Source organism: Astatotilapia calliptera, chromosome 19 (genome assembly GCF_964374335.1).
Source record: "Astatotilapia calliptera chromosome 19, fAstCal68.1, whole genome shotgun sequence".
Lineage (NCBI taxonomy): Eukaryota > Metazoa > Chordata > Actinopteri > Cichliformes > Cichlidae > Astatotilapia > Astatotilapia calliptera.
In genome coordinates, this window is record NC_137440.1 from 13,044,794 (window position 1) to 13,063,244 (window position 18,451).

The 18,451-nt window shown below is 41.2% G+C and overlaps 2 protein-coding genes across 6 annotated transcripts; one reads left to right on the plus strand and one right to left on the minus strand.

The window, feature by feature from the left end:
* The first annotated feature begins 518 nt into the window (after window positions 1-518).
* syf2 (SYF2 pre-mRNA-splicing factor) lies at window positions 519-9,186 on the plus strand. Of its 2 annotated transcripts, none has more exons than XM_026151691.2 (7): window positions 519-632; window positions 929-1,027; window positions 2,220-2,345; window positions 2,757-2,874; window positions 4,825-4,915; window positions 6,602-6,700; window positions 8,829-9,186. In XM_026151691.2, the coding sequence occupies exons 1-7, from the start codon at window positions 615-617 to the stop codon at window positions 8,992-8,994; spliced, it is 717 nt and encodes a 238-aa protein (XP_026007476.1). In that variant the 5' UTR covers window positions 519-614; the 3' UTR covers window positions 8,995-9,186. The 2 variants fall into 2 exon arrangements, with proteins under 2 accessions (XP_026007476.1, XP_026007475.1); XM_026151690.2 differs by having other exon boundaries at window positions 581-632; window positions 926-1,027.
* A 1,675-nt stretch (window positions 9,187-10,861) lies between these two features.
* Window positions 10,862-15,918, minus strand: rsrp1 (arginine/serine-rich protein 1). Of its 4 annotated transcripts, none has more exons than XM_026151685.2 (5): window positions 15,682-15,918; window positions 12,678-13,269; window positions 12,431-12,588; window positions 11,306-11,380; window positions 10,862-11,211 (listed from the first exon to the last, which is right to left on the minus strand). In XM_026151685.2, the coding sequence occupies exons 2-5, from the start codon at window positions 13,246-13,248 to the stop codon at window positions 11,068-11,070; spliced, it is 948 nt and encodes a 315-aa protein (XP_026007470.1). In that variant the 5' UTR covers window positions 13,249-13,269; window positions 15,682-15,918; the 3' UTR covers window positions 10,862-11,067. The 4 variants fall into 4 exon arrangements, 2 of the variants coding, with proteins under 2 accessions (XP_026007470.1, XP_026007471.1); XM_026151686.2 differs by having other exon boundaries at window positions 12,678-13,289; window positions 15,682-15,900; XR_003270622.2 differs by lacking the exons at window positions 10,862-11,211; window positions 11,306-11,380 and adding an exon at window positions 11,559-11,806 and having other exon boundaries at window positions 12,027-12,588; window positions 15,682-15,901.
* Window positions 15,919-18,451: the final 2,533 nt, after the last annotated feature.

The following is an 18,451-nucleotide window of genomic DNA, read 5'->3' on the forward strand; positions in this document are numbered from 1 at the left end:
TTACTCTTGACGTTTAATTTAAAAATATTTTTTTCCTTTTTATTTCAAGTTTAAGAAAGATACATTCTTCTTCCTTTTCTAGCCATTTTTTCAGTAATGAATAAAAGCTCCTTCAGCCCTTGAAATATAAATGTTTTTATACCTAAGTTGTAAATCTTTTAGATTTGTCTGTTCTTCTAATGATAGATTTTCTTTTTTTATGTTGTTGGAGCTTTTATAAACTATTTTCTAAGTTCGTAATCTTCATCAATTCTTCCTACGTGAATTTTGTATAATAACTGTATTCTATAAATTCTGTATTTTATTTATTTATTTATTTGTATTACTTTTTATTATATTATTATATTATTTTTATTAAGTTTAGTGACTCGTCCATTAAAATTTAGTTGTTAAGTTGTTTATTTCAATAAAAATAAGTTGATGATCTGAAAGTGGAGCTGAGATTATATCATATTTGATTTCTGCCGTTATATGAACCGATGATGTTCAGCAATTAATCGATTATCTTTGCTTTATTTACGTTTTGTTGTTGTAATTGCGTTGCTTTCTTCTTGTACGTAATATCCGGCGCTAGTGCTGAACTTCCTGTTTTCTTCCGCATCAATACCACAATAATGGCGTCTTGTAGCGAGGTTAGCGCTTTTTCCTTGTTATTTGTATTTTATTGAGGTTTTTTTTTTTATGGATAGTGGATACGGTAGATGGATGTAACTCGTTAGATTGCGATGTGTCGTTTTGCTGACAGAAGTTGTGTTTCTTCGTCGTGTTTGTTGGTTAAAATGTCGTGTTTTGTGTACGAGGCTAACGGGAATTTAGCGGCTAATAAGCGTTAGCTTTCTGACTGTCAGTTGTTCTCAGGCGTCTCTTCTTCATTGAACAGTTTGAATTAAAACGTTTTACTTGTATTGATAACTGTCTTTGTTAGCAGGAGTCTGCTGCAACTGCCGAAGAGGAGCCGACTGAAACCGTCACGTCCCAGAAGAGAGAAGCGAGACTGCGAAAATTTCGAGAGCTGCATTTCAAACGGGTGAGCTGTTTAACTTCAAAGCTTCAGTCAAATGTATCGTAAAATCACAGAAACCTCATGTTTAACCGCATGGTCAGCAAATTGGGGTCCCAAAGGCCGGAATCGATCCACTGTAGTGTGCAAACCAGTGGCATGTGAAAAACAAAGCTTGAATATGACCAGTATATCTCAAACATATCTCTCACGAATGATATCGAATCATCTTGAGCCCGAAAAAACATTCCTGTCACAAAGCAGAAGCTCACAAGCACAACAGCTCTATAAAGATTGGGCAAAAAAGGACTTGATTAATCATACAGGGTAGTGACAATAACGCAGTCATAAAGATGTTTGCAAAGCAGGTAATTTCTTTATTTTATATAAAACTCACTAACACATCCTGCTCACTGCAGTATATTTGTTAATATAAGCAAATATATCACAGATAGAGACTTCAGCAATCACTTTTTGGTGTGACACCGGCCCAATGGATGGCAGTTGCAGTAAGGTCATTAACTAACCCAGTTTTTCAATCAAACGCACTGCTGCTCCTAGTGTCGTGATGGTGTGATTAATGTGGATAAAGTGAGATCTGCTGTTGAATATTTGTTTTTTAAAAGAAAATCTAAGGCTGTTCATCAGTTCTTGTTTACAAGAGAAGAACTTTTCTTCTAGTAAGGAAATAATGTTTTTAAACTTGGGCTGCTGGTATCACTAGCAATGGACCATCAGGACCATGCAGCCATTATAACACCCCCCAGTGCATTTGGAGAGTAATCAGGGCATAAAGAATCACCTGCCAAGTCTAAATATTGCTTTGAAATTTTGCCACAAAATAAGCTTTAAAAAAACCCCACAAAAACCCCCCGTTTTTTTTAAAAGCTTATTTGCTGAAAGTTTAACTTCTAAAGGCGTGTTTTGGGGAATTGTAGGACTGAACGACAAGTTAAAAACACATTGTTATTGAATTGTAGGTTTCCAACAGTAGATATGTTAATGTACTATAACAGAAGATGTCTCTGTAAACATCTTCTAAAGATAAGTACTGTGTGTTACTCTTACTTTTCTTACCCATTTTGATCAAATTGGGCCAGGTGTGACCCATGAAATGAGGTATAGAGGTTTACAGGTGTATTGTATTTTAGTTTTTTCCCTTTTTTTCTTTCATGCAGCTTCTCCCCAAACCTGTCATTTGTGTTATTTGTCACTGCAGAATGAAGCACGTAAGCTCAATCACCAGGAGGTCGTGGAGGAAGACAAGAGGTTGAAGCTGCCCTCAAACTGGGAGGCTAAGAAAGCCCGACTGGAGTGGGAGCTTGCTGAAGATGACAAGAAAAAGGTATTTCAGTTTTTCTGTAGTCCTGGGTTGGTACACTGGATGTACTGATATACTGGTCCTAATTTCAGGCTAATTAAATACAATCATACCGAAGAACATGCAAAATCCCCACCAGGACTCTTAAAGTGATTTTTAGGTATCCACGACAGCTGTATTAACTGCATCCTTGTCAATCTCATATCATCACTAGTGCAGTTGCCCCAAAGTCTAAAGTGAATCACCTCCAGGCATTGTCAGAAAATTCTGTTTCTCTTCTATGTAGCACAACATAACGTGTTATCGCATCACCCAAAAATACTGTGGCAGTTTTATGCTGGATTTACTAGAATCAAAATATCTAAAAGTTTTGCGGTGGTGCAGCTGAATTTTTCCCAGTTTGAGCTGATTATTAAGTATCGATTACTGATTCAGGAGTGTGCTGCTCGTGGGGAGGACTATAACAGAGTGAAACTGCTGGACATCACTGCTGACGATGCAGAGAGGTGGGAGAGGAAAAAGAAGAAAAAGAATCCCGACACAGGATTTGCAGGTCGGTTGTTCCACTAAAGACAGATGCAGATTATTTTCTAATGACTCTATTCTTCTATTTATTAATGGCAAAAAATGTGTTAGAAAGTTGAGTCGGAGAAGGATGAGTGACAGATGACTTTATCATCTACTTGTGCAGTCTAACATTTTATAGTGTGGTTATTAGACTAATTGGTTAAACATGCCATCATAATAGCAGTGGTTGCAAAGCTGTAGAAACTAGCCACAACATGACCCTGCGTTTGTATTAGTGTCATCGCTGGCACTTAAAAAAAACAAAGAGGAAATAGTGAACAGCGACAAAAATCTGTGGTCGATCCCATAAAAGATTTGCTCATATTCGCCTACACGGTAATGTTAAGGTGTCAGTAAAATATTTGGCAGCAGGAAAAATGTAACAGGTCTGCCCAGATTTAACCAGCAGAGTGATCATAGACTGTTGCACAGCACTCACGATGCATTTAATTTTCACATCTTAGACTTAAAAAAGCTTTTACAGGCAGTGAACTTCAGTGTGCTGGTAAAAGCTGAATGATTTTCTCCTGGAAATTTGAGTTAATGTATAGAAGCAAATATCAGCGAGTGATTCTTCATTATGTCCAAGACTAAGATATTTTTTTCCACTATTTATTTAGTTAAATATGTCATATTTAGCAACAATGTTAGCTTCACCTCCTAATGGATGTAACATTTTTAGTCCGTTCTTTGCTCAGAGTTGCTATAAAAAAATTCCTAAATCACTTATAAGCTGAAATTCCTCTTGTTGGTACTTTCTAGGCTAATGTAAGACCTCTCTGAGGTCTTTCTAAGGAGACTAGGAGCACACCCTTCTATTTACTTTTTGTCAGCATACACAGAAACTCTGCAGCTGACCTGTATTCTTTGGAAGAGCCAGACTGTCACCAGCCTACCAAAAAATGTCTGTTTGAATCAAGTTTGAAGCTCAGGCTAACAGCACCACCTTATTTAGCTTGAATCCTAAAAGAATTCTAATCTGATTGCATGATTCTCATCCTCTTTAACGTCCAGCATGATTGCTGAACAATGTTTAATACGGTGTAAAAATAGACCACGTCTAATGATTGTATTGGCTGAGGAATCCTTTTGCAGATGTTATAAGGTGATCAGATCAAACAGCTTTATTTTAGCCGTGGGCAACCCTCTTGTCACGCCAAAGAGCCTCAGTCCAATCATTTACTAGATACTTACTTAACTTAATTTACTCTTGAGAAAGTGGTGCACCGTGATTCTCGTCTTCTGTTTAGTTTCCAATTTCTTTATCACAAAAAATTCGAGTGACATAGATGAATGAAAGATGCTTTGAGCCGACATTACAGCAAAATGTAGGGAGCCAGCTTTGGCTCCCTACATTTGGAAATGCTTGTTTTTGCTATTTGTACCATTCTTTCTGTCCATTTTGGTGCTGGTTGGATTTTTCTGACTGTTTGGTAGCCGTTACTTTTCATCACACCATCTGTACTTTTTCAGTGATGGCAAGGTTTAGTGTAGCTCCTATTGGAAGAGTTGGAATAGAAGGTGAATGCCTTTGTGGATAGCTTTTATCTTTACCAGGATCTTTGTGACTAGGAACAACCTTTAGCATCAGGAAGCTTTGTGAACACAGATCCTGGCCTTACCGTGTCAGACTGCTCCTGCTTTAATCTGCTGGGAAAAAAACATTTGCTGTGTCTCCTAAATATGGCTGCCATGTGTGGCATCAAAACCTCCCCTGAATTAAAACCTCTGGGGAGAAAATAATCAGCAGAGGGGCTTCAAAAAAAAAGGGAGGGGGGGGCTGAGGTGGAGAGATGCCTCTTCAGTCTTCCTTAACAAGCCGCAGATTGTGATTGCTGAGCCTCGTGCCTGCTTGCTGTTTGTTCCACTAATTATAACTCTTTTTCTTTTTTCCTTTCCTCCTCTCACACACAAACGCACACATGATGGACTACAGGATATGCAGAAGCCCAGTTCCGGCAGTACCAGAGGCTTACCAAGCAGATCAGGCCAGACATGGAAAATTACGAGAAGCAAAAGGAGGAAAGGTGAGTTGGGCCTCTGTCAGACCCCAAGCAACCTCTGTATTCTCCAGCCAGGTGGTGAGTGGCTGCTGGCAGGGGAAATATGAACGTATAGATATAGAGGCACACAGCACCTTACTTGAAAGCTTCTTTAGTTTGCCTGGAAGGCACCAACTTGTTTGCAAAGACTCAAAATCACAGAACTGGGGACGTTTGCGTTCCCAGTACACCCTCCACTGGCATTCATCGTCGTCACACAGGAAGTCGCTGCAGTATAGCAATAGTTGCTGTCGCTTGGACAATACCACCACATCAATCTCCTACCAAAAATTGTGCAAACTGGCCGAAGCAACGCCAAAATGGCAGCTGACATTGATTTTTTTTTTTTTTTTGGCACATCACCATGTGACAGGGAGCAAACAGGGAATTGGAGCGACAAAAACGAGGCCCATTGTTTTACAGATTTACTACTGGCGCATCTTTGTAGTAAAACCCCCATTAAGGGCATCACTGCATCTTGGAACCAAAACTAGAAGAAGAAGAAAAAGAATCCTTTAATTGTCCCAGATGGGGAAATTTGGGTATAACAGCAGCAAGAAAGACACATATACAAACAAACAGTATACAAGACACAGAACAGAAACATAAACAATTTTTACATATTTACATCAAGGACAATGGTTACCAAAAACAGAGTACTGTACCATTATTAAATAAAATTAAATGAAGTTAAGAGGCAAAATCTGGTTATAGTGTGAATCGGTTGATAAAATAGTGCAAGTTACAGCGCTGATGTAAACATCTGTGTTTGTTGGGAGCAGTTCTGATTGTACAGTCTGACAGCTGCAGGGAGGAAGGACCTGCAGAAACGCTCCTTCATGCATCAAGGATGCAGCAGTCTGTCACTGAAGGAGCTCTGCAGTTCAGCAGCATTTACATGCATGGGGTGGGAGACTCTGTCCATCAGAGGTGTTATTTTGGCCAGAGTCCTTCTGTCTCCCACCACCTGCACTGGGTCCAAGGTGCATCCCAGAACAGAGCTGGCCTTCTTAATGAGTTTATCCAATTATTATTAACTAACGTATGTTGCAAGTTAGATTTTGTACGTTGATTAAAATAAATATTACATTTAACTGACTAGCACTTCTGGAGTCTTTATTAATCCGGTTACACAGACTACTCAAATTATGAAGAAATGTCCTTGGGAGTTAGTTTGACGAATTTCCTCTAACAGTGTAATAAAAATGATGCATGAGGAGGTCTTTCTGTGACCCGAACTGTGAAATTTCCAGTCAAGTAAAATTAATTGAGAAAATGAAGCTTGGTGATATTGATCTATAACGCCCGCCATCATGTGTGTGCAAAGCATTTTCTGTATATTAATTCGCATATCCCCGATTTTCCCTGGGCGATATGTTAACTTAGCTGCACACTCCAGAAATAATTTAAAGATTTTTTTTTTTAATGTGGAGAATGCGCACCAAGGTCAGAGAGGAATTCACTGCCCTGGAGGTGTTTTCCAGACTGTAAAAGCCGCCACATGCAGAACCATGAAGGATGCACCATCACGACTGGCCCCAAAGCGACATCATCTTCCCTCATTGGGATGTGCATAATCACAATGATGGGATAGAAAAGTGGATTTAGGAATGTTAAAGTGCCGATTATCTGTGGTTATGCATTTCTAATTGTTTTGCTGGTGCTCCACAGCGGTGAGGACTTCCACCCCACGTCCAATAGCCTGATCTACGGCACCCATGTTCCCACAAAGGATGGCATTGACCGCATGGTGGAGGATGTTGAGAAACAGTAAGTCACACTTTTCACGAAAGCAGTTCCCTATCCACTTCTGACCATCTCTTAATTTTATATCTACACCAGCCTGATTCACGGGGCAGACCGCTAAGATAAACCTCTGTACCCACTGATGCTCTGTGGTTACACAAAATCAAGCATGTGACGTAAAACAGAATTTTATCCACCTGTGGCAGTGTGGAAGAAAAGCCAAGCACTGATTTGGTTAAAGCTTGGTTATTATGATTGGTTTGCACCATCAAAGCTGCACAAAATGTTTGTTTTGTCTCAGGATGACCGTGGGTTCATGTCAGTTAAATCCCTGCTTCCCAATGCTGGCACACCACAAACGCAGTGTGAAGATAAGCAAAGGCAATGGGAGGCAATCTCTGAGTGGAAGAATTCAACCCCGGACCATAAATTCTGGTCCAAATGAGGATAGGAGGCAGTTCATTATCTGCCACCTTCTGACCAAGGTTTAAACTGAGTTTTCAAATACTGGGAAGTTCAACCTGCTAAACTGAACATAACCGTAACCAAGCTGGCAGGGTCACGTCTTGTTATGCCAGGAAGAGGAGGTGATTGGTTGTGCAATTTGACAAGAAAGTTTGAGCAATAAGTTGGTGACAAGCAGCGGGCTGCTAACTGCCTATGAAAGCTCCGTTGTGCTGCAGTCACACCGAGGAAAACAGTGGTTGGAGACCGGAGCACAATCAAGATACTGCAAAATAGTTGCTTCAGAAGACTGGGACCAGGTGTCGTGTTCAAAGCAACTTTTATGGTAATAAGACAAAGTTTGTTTGTTTACAGCCCATGAGTAAAGGGTCAATTACATGCAGTCTGTTTGTGATAATACAGAAATTGACTTTAAAAAATGTGAAATTTGTTGCTTGTCTTCAGACACAGAAAGTCACATCAAACTTCCAGAACCTCAGAGATTTGAAACAGAACTTCGAAAATGCCTCAAGAAATCGTGATGTAGTTTCAATCACTTGAGATCCATCAAAAACAAGATGCACCCGTTGGTGAAATGACTGTACAAACTCCATGACTGTACAAAGTCCAACTGCGATTGTTTGTAGATGGGTTGCCTCACACTGACGAGCATGCAACGTCTTCAGCCTCTGGGTGACCTGTTTCTTGCTGCAGCTGCTTGTAGTCAGTCTCCGAATGTGAAAAAAATCAGTGCGGTGACAACAAAACCACCAGTGTTTCATAATAGCAACAAAGTTGCCACCCTGTGTTAATGTGACCGAGCCATTGCTCGTCTCATAAGTGACCGTTGGTTCTTGATATGATAATCATAACATCACATGTGACATCCATGAGCTATGATGCTTTTATGTATTTCAAATGTTCAAATATGACATTGGTTTTTGGGGGTGTTTTGAAAATTGTTTGCAGCCAGTGACTGGATGTCTCCTCCCTTGAAATTCTCCAGCAGACCTGCAGAGCCTTGCAGATGTTTTCAGTTCAGAACTTTCAGACAGAACTGTGTTGAATAAAGTTCGGAGATCTCGCAGATTAAATGAGTGTTGGCCAGTCTGTAAGTGACCGACTAGGTCACGTGATGGTGGAACCGGGTCATAGTCGGGGAACTGTCAAACCTGAACAGCCTGTGTGCACGGCTAAATGTCAGACAGATGGTGTGATGCTTTTGCAAAGCTTTATGATAACCACACTGGAGGCTACTTTAAGGTGGCGAGACAAAGAGGTCTAACAGTACCTTCTGCCTCACTCACTTTTAATGTCACTCAGCTGAAGGTTTTCTCTTTCCTCCAGAAATCTTTGACCTTTTTCTTACCCCGGTCTTCCCCCAAGCTCTTCTATATTTAAGACAGTCGAAGGACTGTGTTGGAGATGCAACTGCAGGGCATTAGACAAGGATTCGGTTGCCAGGGTATGACGCACAACAATGCTTTGAAGACACGGTGGATGAGGAGTAGGAGCTCACAAATTGACAGTATTTTCCTCCGAGTATGTGCGCTAGGTTTTCCATCGCCACTCGGCTTGCCAAATTTAAAAATGCATGCTTCCAAATTATTGCCTGCAGCCAGTTATTGTTATTGGATCTGCCACAGTTGGAGGCCACGCCAGTTTATGAAAATGTCTCTAAGCTGCTTTTATTTTTGCTTTGTGTCAGGATTGAGAAGCGGTCCAAGTACAGCCGACGCAGGGCCTACAACGACGACGCCGACATCGACTACATCAACGAGAGGAACGCCAAGTTCAACAAGAAGGCGGAGCGTTTCTATGGCAAATACACAGCAGAGATCAAGCAAAACCTGGAGAGGGGCACAGCGGTGTAGAGCGTCAGGTCACTTTAGAGCTTCGCTTTTTATTTTTTCCTTCTTGCTTAAAGTCTCTGTGTTTATGAGCGAAAATGCAGTGTTGCCAGGTTTTTGAGCTGACATATGTAAAAAAATTTTGTTTTACTTGTACAGTATGAAAAGTCTGTCTCTGAACTCTTATTTTTTAATAAACCACTTCCAATTATCTCATTATCTTGCACACTTGTTGTGCTTTTTTTTTCCTGTGGCTGCTTCTGTGTGTGGTCTCATGACGAGAGCGATTTTGAGCGTGAGAATGAACTGTTAGCTCACCATTGAATCTCTTTGGGGGCATGTTTAGCACAGAATGTCAGCCAACAGGGTTTCAGCGTAGGTGCACGAAGAGAACGGGACACGGAGCAACAGCAATTCAATTTATCGCTTTTATCATCTGCATCTTGCCACTAACTTCCCCAGAGCAGATATGTGAACACAAAGCCTTGTGACTTCAGAGCAGACATGCAAACAGCTTTCCATGCCTGAACGTAGGGTCACTGTGCCCTCTACTGGATAAGCAGCGACAGGACAGAGCCAGAAGGGTTAAATGACATGAAATGTGTCCTTACTTGAAATTTATTTTATTTGGATGAGTCAGACCCTTAAAGTAAATTTATGAGATCTTCTTAAACACAATGCATGTTTATGTTTTGCTGATGAAAAGCAGGGGAAGTCTTCAGATTTTCCTTTTGATATCTGACTTGCTGTTGGTGTTCAGGTTTAAGAAGTCTTATCTGATTAGCCTGAGGACACTGGCTGTAGAAACGTTGCATAAATTCAGTTGTGTCTGACACTTTTGATTCATTCACGGCCAACCGACAGTTGGTGTGTCCTATAAAGCAATACTGATTTAAAACTAAGGCACAACTGATGCCAATGTCTGCTCATAAAGGTGGGGGATCATTGAGTCACGCAGAAATGTCAGGATAAACCTGTCTTCTCACCTTTTCCTGTTAAAACAAGCTCAACGCTTGCTTTGTGTGTCAGTACTAAGTAATCAGCAGTATCTCCCATCAGTCATTAATCACAATTACAAGTCAGCTTACAGCCAGAGACGTTTAGTCTGGCAGTAAGGCGCTCAAAGCGGTGAATCCACCTTTGAATATCTTAGTATCAAGCTCAGATTTACCAGTATCGCACTGCTATTTATATTGTATTTAATATTTTCCAGGAAAAATATTAAATACATGTGCAAACATACTTTGAAATACATTAGGCACATCCTGAACTGTTCTCCAACACCACTATTTAAAATGTAGCTCCAAGAACATCCCCTTAAGAAAGTTTTTGCATTCAAAGTTGGCTGCCCATGGTGCCTACCCTGCAGGGTGATAATACTCCATCACCCTTTGCAGTGTAAAAGAAAAACTACACTACAAAAATGTCTTACCCATTGGAAGCCAAATCTAGTGAAGTCAGGCCCAGTCAAGTAAATGTACAGCATTATAACTAGAGGTGTTAACCTGGGCTAAAACAGAACAAGTGGAAGTGTCATGTCATGTTACAACAGGTACAGATTTACCAATAACTGCTCTAAAAGATTTAATTTTAATGTTCAAGGTTTTGGAGATGCACTTTTTGATCTGCGTTACCACTGCTTGAATCAGCTGAACAAATCAGATCTGACAATTGAGGTCAGGAACCTTCTGGAAGCAGGCCTTTATATAACCAACCTTGCAGGCAGTGGAAATGCTGACACCATGTGGCTATTTCAGATACTGCAGGTCACTTTCCAGCTGATTTCCAACTACTAAACCCTTGGGGGTTTAAGTGGGGAAAAAAAGAAATTACACAAGTCTCTTTGGCACTGCTGCATCTTCACGTATGAAAGGACGTCCAGAAACAAGTATTATGTGAAATAACTTTATTGAGTTTATAAACATCACAAAAAACACAAGGAAACAAAAAAAAAAAAAATAATCCCACCTGAACGATTCTTCACTTCTTCCCACAAATCTTTAACATCTGCAAGAAAACACCGATGTGTGAACATCTCATATGTACAGTATATACAGCATGTACAGTGTCCATGTGCTCTGCCCCGCAAGTGCGGGTTTAGGTATGTTTGCGTGCACTCGAGGATTGGCCTGATCTGACTGGGATCCACTGGCCGTAGGGCTTCCTACGCTCTACGCTGTCCACTCGGGGAGTTACCTTTGCTGTAGGAGGAGCTGCAGCTGTTGGCTTAGCAACAGAGTTCTGAAAACAAACAATTTTTATTTTATTTTATTATCACGAGTGATTCAGAGCAGTGTGAAACAAAGGAAGACTCACTTTAGTTTAGGTCACTTACGTTAATGCTGAAAGCAATTTTTCCTTTCTGGGATGACCTTGGGCTGGAGACGTCATCAGGCTCCTCCTGTGTGCCCTGTTGAAAAACAAGGACAACAAGTAGTTACTCACAAGCCCCAAACTGGAGGCAGAGTGAGCTTTGACAGTTTGTGAAGGTCATATTAGATTAACTGCTTCTAACACAGTTAAGCTTTTCTACTGCGTAGGTAGGTATAACTTCAACAAACTACAGCTCTCATGCAACCCCCAAACACTTAATCCAAGCTTCAAGGTAAGACCTTGAAACAGAATCTCAAAACAAATTATTAAAAAAATAAAATAAAAAAATAATAATAAAAAGAAAAATATACAGTTTCAGAATGGTGGTCACGCAGCTTTCCCAGCCCCTTAGCACACACCATGTGTACCAACTTATCTTTGGTATATGGAGAGGAGTTCTTCATCTGTTTTTAGCTCTATAATGCAGTCCACACACGTGCGCTCCATCAGCGAGTGGAGGGCTCTGCTAAATAAACAACCCACTTCAACTGCAAGCATAAATACATTTGTAATATCAAATTTTTACTTCCTTTCTACAAGGTGAATCAGTAATAATACATCTGAGTTGGCTGCATCTATGTGTGCAATTAGCAAGTATCTAAAATGTGAGATGTGACATCTACATTTGCATTTATTTGGCCTCTAGTGGAGAAAATGCAGATTGTGAAGATTACAAGGAGTACATTTTGTTATCACCCAAGTCACATGACAGCCCTTTAATCCCAGGTGCCGATGAGTGAAGGAGACCACTGTCATGTCATCTATGAAGACAGGAATAAATAAAGAGCATGTGTTCCCCTCAAGGTCCAAAAGGTTAAACAAGACAGGAAAGTCAACAACACCGACCACAATATAGTCACAGCTATAAAGTCTGAGTGCTGAATCATTTAAAAACAATGCATTAACCTCTACCTTGTGATTAAAAGTTAGAGAGCACTGCTGTGCACAGGAGATATTTCTAAGCTTCTTCATATCCCTCGTCTTTATATGGAAAGAAAATGCACATCAAAGTCTTTAGAGTATTAAAAGCTCCGCCTTCAGTGAATGGCAGGTTCCACATACAGGTAACGTTTCCTCCCACACTCACCTGTGCTGCGGTCTTTTCGGAGCCGTGTCTCACCCTTTTCTCTGGCTCACGCTCGGGTTCTGACAGGATTGGTTTCACACTCTCAGGAAGTTCCAGTTTCTCCACTCCCAGAATCTTCATGGCGTTTGCCTTTGCAGCTTCGAGGAGTTCCCTTTTATCTGCTCGACACAAACCAAATGAAGACATTTAATACGAGCATTATTACTGCTTGCTGCCAATTTCTACTGACATCAACTACAGAGCTTACCACACAGACTGAGGCTGACAGAACGTCCAACAGATCGGGATCGGCTCCTGGATGAGGATTGTGAAAATCTGCATCGATACTGGCTCACGCGGCCCCTGGACCTGCGGAAGGATGACCTGGATCGGGAAATTGAGCGGGACCTGGAGGGAGACCTGTACCGTCTGCGATGCGAGCATCTGGCTGGCGAGCGGCTGAATGAGCGAGTGTGGGCCCTGTAACAGCGGGGTGGGGAATGACTAGAACGACCTCTGCTGCGTCTGCTGTGGTCGTCACATCGACAGCGAGAGGAGCGTCTGTGGCAGCGGGGGTAGGAGCGTGACCTGGAGCGAGAAGACCTGCTCCTGGAAGAAGATGAGGACGATGAAGACGATGATCTGTAATAGCGTCTGCGTCTGTCGCGCCCTCTGTAAGAGCCTGAGGAGTGGCTGCTGTCATAGCTGCTCCTGGACACAGAGCGGGATATGGAATAGGATCGGGATGACCTGGGGCTTTTCTGGTCAAAGATCACATTGAGGCCATCGCTCTGGCGAGCACGGGCCATTTCGGAATGAGAGCCTGTTCCCTTGGCCATTATCTGGTCTTCTGTCAAAGGCTGGAAAGAGAAAAGAAAACCTGCATAAAACGACAAGAACACTAAAATTACTAAGCTTTTTTTCCCCTCCCCCTCTCTCCTCCCCTGGTGCAAGTCCCTACTACTAGATTTACTAGCCCTGCGCAAATTTGCATAAATTCCCCTGAACCCAACACCCTGCTTTCACAGGCCTTCAGCTCCATTGTTCTCCTGCTTTTTTTGTGCAAACACCCCCTGCCCCCCAACCAGGAGAGATTCTGGTCTTTCCTTACCTGCAAAGCTACTTTCCTTCCTTACCTGCAACCTACAATACACTATGGTAGTTTTTATGTGCAATATTTCTCATGCATGCCTGTCCATAAACATACATACACACACAGAGTACATATATTTATATAGCCACAACTTACATAACATGCATAAAGTCTAGTTACACACACACACACGTCCATATTTATGTTTCCAGACGTTTGTATAGTGCACTTTCTATACTGTGCTCTGTGTACAGTTTTTATTTTTGCTGCTTTTGTCTTGCACTGTCCACTTTTCTGCAATAACAATGCAGATTTTCCACTTGTGGGACTAATGTCGATTTGCTGCGTGCGCAACATTGCCATTTGTTTACTCCGATCCAAGGCCAAACCTCTGTTACAACCTTCAGAAATTCCTACCAAATCGATACAAAAGACAGACATTCACAATATATGGGTACACAAGTCTGTTTTATTTCAGTGTTTCAAACTTTACAGCGTTTGCAGACCCAGTGTCCATCATCCCTGCATTTGGCACAGGTGAATTTCTGACATGTTGCACAGGTAAACCTGCTGCGATTCCCGTTGCGGCTCTCTTGCACCTGGCACTGCGTTGTCTTTACAGTCCCTGGCACAGCAGCTGCAGCAGCTTGCCTCTGTGCTAATATTTCCTTGTGCTGTATGAATCGGCAACGAAGTTCCTGAGCTAGAAGACTCAGAAACAATCTTCTTTTGCCTGACCACCCTGTACATGCCTTGTACAAAATGTAGGCATTCACCACCGCCAGGTCCAGTATATTGCAGAAAACCGCTACTGGCCACCTGCGTGTTGCTGCTCTTACGGAATACATCCGCGCAAGTTGAGGAAGTTCACGCCAGACTTTATTCACTGTGCCCCTTAACGTCGTTTTGCGTTGCAGCAGTCTGTGCGACAGTGACAGTGAAGTAAAGAAATTGTCCATTGTGACATTTCTCCCATCAAACAAAAACAGTTTCATGACCACGTTCTCTGCCAGCCTCTCTCCCTTCTGATCACTGGGGTCCTTTCCCAAGTAAGGAGATGCACTGTGGACATATTCCTCTTCCGTGGAGGCATGTTGGTTTCTTGTTCCGTCTCAGGATGGCCTCCATATCCGGCAGTGATATGGAGGCCATCCTGATGTGTGTGTGATTCTCCCGCCTGGTCGGTCTGCATTTATGCACAGCGCTGTGCTGTAGTAATGCAATGCCAGTCATACACATACACAGTCACAATGGAATAATGGAAGATCTGTGCTGAGAGTCAGGGAAGGTGTGAATGTGTGCCTTTCATAATTGCAGATCAGTCAATGTGTGGGATATTTTATAGACATTTGTGACGGTTGTAACACAGAGGTTTGGCCTGTCTTGGATCTGAGCTACTCTGAGTAAACAAATGCATTATCCATTATCCTTGAGGCCTGGCACATTGCAGACCTCAAGGATAATGGGTGGTTGGCACAACAAAAGCTGGAGGAGAAACGAGCTGACGACCTGTGAAAATCTCAGCAGGGGTGATTTACACCTCAGAACTTGCACCAGAAAATAAAAAAGCCAGTAATTCTAGTAGGTGTTGGATTGAGGGAAGTTACGCAAATTTGTGCAGGTTTAGTACATCTAGTGTTAAGTGATCAACACGCCTCAGTAATTTTAAATACTTTACTGGAACGAAGTCTTTTTAATGTGGCATTACCACCACTTTCTCAATGACCTAGAGAGAAAGATCCCTAGAGCAAAACGCGACTGCAGACTACTGGTAAATCACATTTCAAGGCAAGCTAAAACTAAAAACTGCTCCCTGAACATTAAACAGCTTATAAAGGGAATACTTTAAGTTACATTCTGTGTTAGAAACGTGTGTCAGCGGTTAAAGTCTATTAAAAGACAGCATAACCGTTGCATAACCACTCTGCTGCCCCTAGTGAGCAAAGCAGTGTTGTGTAACCTCACCGGCTAAACCGGCTTGAACTGGAAAGTTCCAGGTTGACGTAACCCTGAGCTAACGCGTCTCCATCGTTGAGCAACATTCGCAAATAATAACTTATCCACATCACTCAATTTGCATTAGTCACAACCTTTTTTGTTTGTTTGTTTTTAATCTGAAACCGTTTCGTGTAACTCTAACTTAGAAATAAAATAAAGCCAACGGCGATGTTTGTCTTACCAGTTCGACTGTAACTAGAAGGTCTTCTTTCTGTTGAAGTCGATTCAAAGGGCAAACGCTGTGGGAAATTGTTGCCCCCCAGAAGTATATCAAAAGACGAAAAGCTGTCAGAGAAACTCAAAATGCTCGAATTTGTTGGTTTGTAGCCAATTAGCTCAGGAAAAAAAGCGACCGTAGCGTCTTCCTCGAAGTTCACTCTTCCACCGTCGTCACTCTAATGTAGGCGGGGAGAGACCGCAGCGGGCTTTAAACCTGCTTCTGGAAATTTCCATTCACGTGATGTTCGCGACGATTGGATTCTTTTGAATGACTCGCGGGCTTAACGACTCTTTTTAGGAACAAAATAAGTCGAGTTATCTTCCCTTTAGCGGCTTCTGCTTTTTTAAATATCCGCAATATTCATTCTTCCTTTAATCGTTGTTTATGAATCGTGCCATATTTGTGTTTCTACAATCAGTATAGGTTAAAAACAAGGTAAAAGAAACCGATTCAGCGGGTAACTGATACGGTTGGTGAAAATAATCAAATCGTTCAGGGCGACCGATAAACCCACTGAGAAAAAGGCGCATTGAGGGTTTTGTGTTTTGAAGGCCTCAGTGCTGCAGAAAAAGCTGCACACGCAGTTCTGAGATGCAGTAAAAGCTATTATTTAAGTATTATTTATAGAGGAGTTTAATCCTGATACCGAGCAAAGATTAGGATGGATGTATTCAGTGTATTATGTGCAGGATAGAGTTTACAAATGAATTCGGCAATGATTATGATTTCATTATATTGCATTTAAACAAAAGCTTGCTGCAGCAAATAGCAGAGCATGATGCGGTAGGTGAAGGGAGGGGGGCAGTTTGGAGTTTCTAGAAAATTCACATAGACCTGAAAGATTACATTATATCTGCAGCATTATCATTGATAAAGGGATAAAAGATGCATCACAGCATCAGCAGGTTATTGCTGTATTACAAGTCTGAGTGGTGAGTAAACATAGACTAGACATCAGTGTGATTCTCCATATCATTTCATTGATACTCAACATAAACAGCCAGTAAATGGTCAGATGGATTACATAATACTTCAAATTTAACTGCATTTATTATACGGGAAGAAAACGGAATCCGTGAAGTGCAGAGGAATTATTTTGATATTACAAATTTACGACTTGTTTTAACCCAGTTCTTACTTAGCATCATCCATTTTGTTGGACTAAAAAAGAGTTGCAATGATTTGCATTAACCTATCCTTTCAAATAATGTTATATATTGCTATAGGTCTTTTGGTATTGGTTTACTTTGATAGCTGCTTGTTTCAGTCGAGGTTTCTTTTAGGATAAGGGATGGGAAATCCTTTAAACATGTTGGGGGGCCAAGCTTCAGCTGCTATAACTCAATCAAATGTGTCTTTGTTCTTGTTGAGTATTTGTTGAGTTGAGTAACTGATACTTTCCCATGTTTCTGATGTCTCCCTATCAGCGTCATTATCTTCCCTCCTCACTATTGCCCGTGTTTTACTTTGCTAATCTCTCTTCTGTTATTCATTTAGCTTTGCCTCTTTGTAACGTCTACCCCACCCACATTGGCTTGTCCTCCTATTGTTCGTTGTTTTGGTTTGTTTCTTTTTTTTTTCGCTTTTTTGGGGGGGGGGGGGCATTGGCCATCAAGTCTTTTCCCCTTTCTATCAGTCTAAAGAACTCAAATATCTGGGTAAAAAGGTGCAATTTCAGTATTATATTCGTTTTTCTACATTGTAAAGGAATGTTGCAGAAACTCAAAGAAACCAGTCAGCACACATCTTCAAACTTAAGAGTAAATCAAATAAAACAAAATTTCAAAAAAGGCCTTGAAACTAATTATCCAAACTTTGTCCTACATAAAAGAGAAATTTTATTTTAAATAAAAAATGACAAATTTCACTATTTCCACATTTAATAGTATAAACCCAATAAGTTTTATGGTTTTTAGTGGAATAATAATTGTTTGTTTTTGTTGGCTTTTTAAATTGTATTTTAATGGTTTATTTTTGGCTTTTTGTACTTTGCCGTTGCTTGTCAGGCCATGACTGAGGTCTTTCTCAGCAGGAAGGCTGTTAAAGTGACAAAAGACAATTAAAAATCTGCTTACATTCTCTAAGGCCATCCAGCGTAATTGAATTTAAGATATTATCAGTCAGCTGAATGGGAGTTATCATTGCGTCTTCAACCAGAATGGGTCTTCAACACCTTCTAGACTCTAGAAGGTGTTGAAGACCCATTCTGAAATCTTAATGAATGATTCTTTCATATATTCTCCTTCCGTGAACGGCTTCCCATGCTTGACTATTTGCTAAATGGCCATAAAACTTGCATAGTTGAATTTGCAGACTTCATCCACTTCTTCAACTGATTTTTCCTCAGATCAGCCTTCCGCTTCAGTTCTTCAGCTTTATTTCTCTCCCTCCGGGTATTGTTCTGCAAAGGCTGTGTTTTTATTTTGGAAATGTCTTGCGACATTTGACATTTTATTGTTAGCCAATCTCTCTACACAAATTAGGCATACTGGTGGGCCACTCTGATCAGAAGTAAATGCAAATGCTCAGGATTTTCTACGAGTCTGTGGCCAGTGCAATCCTCTACACTATTGCATGCTGGGGGAGCAGGCTGAGGGTCGCTGATGCTGACAGACTCAATAAATTGATCTGTAAGGCCAGTAATGTTGTGGGGATGGAGCTGGACTCCCTTAAGGTGGTGTCGGAGAGGCAGATGTTGTCCAAAAATAAAGACAATGTTGGATAATACCTC